The sequence below is a fragment of the Benincasa hispida genome, chromosome 9, assembly GCF_027475165.1.
Source record: "Benincasa hispida cultivar pf3 chromosome 9, pf3_genome.v1.1, whole genome shotgun sequence".
Taxonomy (NCBI): Eukaryota; Viridiplantae; Streptophyta; class Magnoliopsida; order Cucurbitales; family Cucurbitaceae; genus Benincasa; species Benincasa hispida.
Genome location: NC_143486.1, coordinates 35612137 through 35615395, shown reverse-complemented (window position 1 = coordinate 35615395; position 3259 = coordinate 35612137). Strand labels below are relative to the sequence as shown.

The 3259-nt window shown below is 37.3% G+C and overlaps 1 protein-coding gene across 1 annotated transcript; it reads left to right on the top strand.

Annotated features, from left to right (window-relative positions):
• Window positions 1-2236: 2236 nt before the first annotated feature.
• On the top strand, window positions 2237-2713 carry LOC150033772 (uncharacterized). Its single transcript, XM_090317063.1, has one exon. The coding sequence runs from the start codon at window positions 2237-2239 to the stop codon at window positions 2711-2713; it is 477 nt and encodes a 158-aa protein (XP_090173189.1).
• The last annotated feature ends 546 nt before the right edge of the window (window positions 2714-3259 follow it).

Sequence of the window (3259 nt, the reverse complement as noted above, 5' to 3'; positions counted from 1 at the left end):
AAAATCTAAACTTCATTTGAACTGTCATTTTGTTGAACGGAGATTTATTGAACGAGGTTTTCCATAATGGAGTTTTTCGGAACCAAACGAAGTTTTCAGAATGGGTTTTTAAGAACCGAATAGACATTTCTTGAGTCTTGTTTCATTGGTGTTTGTAGGAACGTGGTCTCAAAAAAGGTAGGTAAATAACATAACGAAAGGGGTGTGAGAAAGAGTGACAACGAGAAAGGTGGAGGGAGTGAGATAAAGTGACAGCGAGAAAGCGAGATCGAGCGACAACATGAGAGCGAGATACAGTGAGAGCAAGAGCGAGAGCAATTGGGAGTGACAGTGAGAGAGATCCATGTGTAATACTATCTGCTTAATAAAAAAATTTTCTCTTGCTTTGTAGATGACAGAAAAGTGTGTACTAATTCGATTGTGAGGTCATTGGGATGAGAACCAAAATTTGTATGTTAGAGGCGAGCTAATAGGAATCATTGTGTCTATTATCTTGAAGTATGAAGAACTTAAAGCTCACATTTATAAGGTTGCAAATGTAAGTTGCTCAGAGTTTGATGTTGTTATGAGAGTTAAATATAAGCTTGACTTTGAAGCCCCTCCACAATACATAAGGAATGACAGTGATATTCGCTTGCCTCTTTTTCGGGAAGATCTTTGTAGAGTTCAGCTATATGTAATGCTAAAATCATACCACAACGAAAATGTGAATATGAGTTATGATGGTATAGGTGTAGACAGACAATACGAGGTATCAATGAGCTTAATCGAAAAGAGGGTGATATTCCATTGTCTATGAACACTCAACCATCAACATTATCAATAGACAATGATAACATTCATGTAGTGCACTTGGGAAGAGAAACTCAATGTAACGGACACGTGCTTGGTAATGAGAGATCAGGAGGACTTACTTCAATGGATTTGGTTCTTCAGAAGAGCGTGACCCTTTCGTTGTTTGTAATGAGAGATCAACAGGTTTGAATTTTATAGATTGTGGTCTTCAGAAGAGCGTGATTCTTTCGTGGTTGATAATGAAAGATTAGTGGGATCAAATTCTATGGAATGTGGTATTTCCGAGATGCATAGACCTGTGGTGGTTATTAATGAGAGATCAGCAGGATTGAATTCCATGTCTTCATGTCGTAGATGAGAATTGATTATGCCTGGTACCTCTTCATCTGAGACAGATGTTGAAATTGGTCAACTTTTTTTAAGTAAGAATGATTTAAAAATGAGATTGTCAATTATGTCCACAAACAATAATTTTGAATATAAGGTAAGGAAGTCAACTAAGTGTTTGTTTACTGTCAAATTTATAGAGAATAATTGTAAGTGGAGCCTTCATGCAACGAAAATTATAGGGTGTGACATATTTAAAATCACGAAGTATTTGCGGTCGCAAAAATGTTCTATTGGAATTTTAAATCATGACCATAGACAAGCAATGTTTGCGGTAGGGATAGAAATGAGGTTGGGATGGGGCGGGATGCACTCCCTATCCCCTCCCCGTGGGGATTTTTAATCCCTGTCCCCGCCCCATTCCCCGTTTTGGGGAGTCGGGGTTGGGGTCAGAGAATCCCCATTCGGGGATTCGGGTCCCCACGGGAAAAATCCCTGCTTTTCATTTTATTGTTTTATTATTTTTATTATTTAAAACTAACTAAATTTAATATTTATATTGAAATTGTAAATTTTATATAGGAAATTACTATTATTGTTACATATAGTTGTTTAAATTAAACATTACATGTTTTTTTTATTATAAATTTAATAAAAATTAAATTTATTATATTAGATTTTTAAAATTAAAAAAAAAATTGAAACAGTAACACCTCTTCCCATTCAATAGTCTTTTATTCTTGACGGTATCGAGCTGGAACAATCTATTTTAGTTTTTATTATATTATTATTATTATTATTATTATTATTATTATTATTATTATTATTAGATATATAAATATATATTAACAATTAAAAAAATCGAGGCAGAGACGGAGATCGGGTTCGAGGTTGGGGATGGGGTGAGGATCCCCTCCCCGTCCTCGACCGAGGATCCGATTTAAATCCCCCGTTTGACCCTCGTTCCCAATCAAATCGGGGATTCCCCGTCCCGATCGGATCGGGAACCCGCGGGAAATTTTGCCATCACTAGGCTACGGTAGTTGGTAAACTAATCAAAGACAAGTTTACAGGCATAGGACGTGTTTATAAACCTCGTCACATTGTTGAGGTTATGAGGAAAGAGTACGACGTAAACATAAGTTACGATAAGGCATGGCGTGCAAGAGAAACCGCTTATGCTCTCGCTAGGGGTACTCAAGAAGAGTCGTACGATGTTTTAGATGCATATAGTGAAGTGTTAAAAATGGAGAATCAAGGTAAAAGGTTTGAAATCGAACATGGAAATGATATCCATTTCAAGTACATGTTTATGGCATTAGGGCCTTGTATTATATATTTTTCATGTTGTCGGCCCTTGATAATTGTTGATGGATCGCATCTGAAAGGAAAATACAAAGGGACCATGTTGGTCGACGTTTCCATGGATGGCAATAACGACGTTTACCCACTAGCATATGGCATAGTGGACAATGAAACTGGTCGAGCTTGGAAGTGGTTTATGTCAAATTTGAAGTATGCCATTGGAGAACCCCCTAACTTGGTGTTCATGTCCGATCGAGCAGTATCTATTTGCAATGCCATTCGGTAGTTTTTTCCATGACATTTCATAGATTGTGCACATATCACCTAGAAAAATAATATTTTTTCCAACTTTAAGGACAGTACGATTGTTGGGATATTCAAGGATGCAGCCAGGGCATTTCGCATGTTAGAGTTCCAAGCACCCTGGAACCAACTACGTACTTTTCGAAATGGTTTTGTATCAAAATATTTGGAGAATATTGGTCTTGAAAGGTGGGTGCATGTTTACCAAACAGAACAAAGATATGATAATATGACGTTTAATAATGCAAAGTGTTTTAATTCATTGACCAAAGAATATCAACAGCTGCCCATAATGTACTTATTGGAACATGTTCGAGGTCTCATCCAGTCATGGTTTTATGAACGGAGAAATTATTGGACATCCCGAACGATGTCACACTCGGACTACTGTGAAAACCGATTAGCAACTGAGTGTGACAAGGGCAGATGATTACGAGTTGAGCCGATTGATTGTTATAGGATCCATGTGCGAGACAATTGATTGGACGGTATTGTGAATCTCCATACGAAGGAATGCACATGCAAGGAA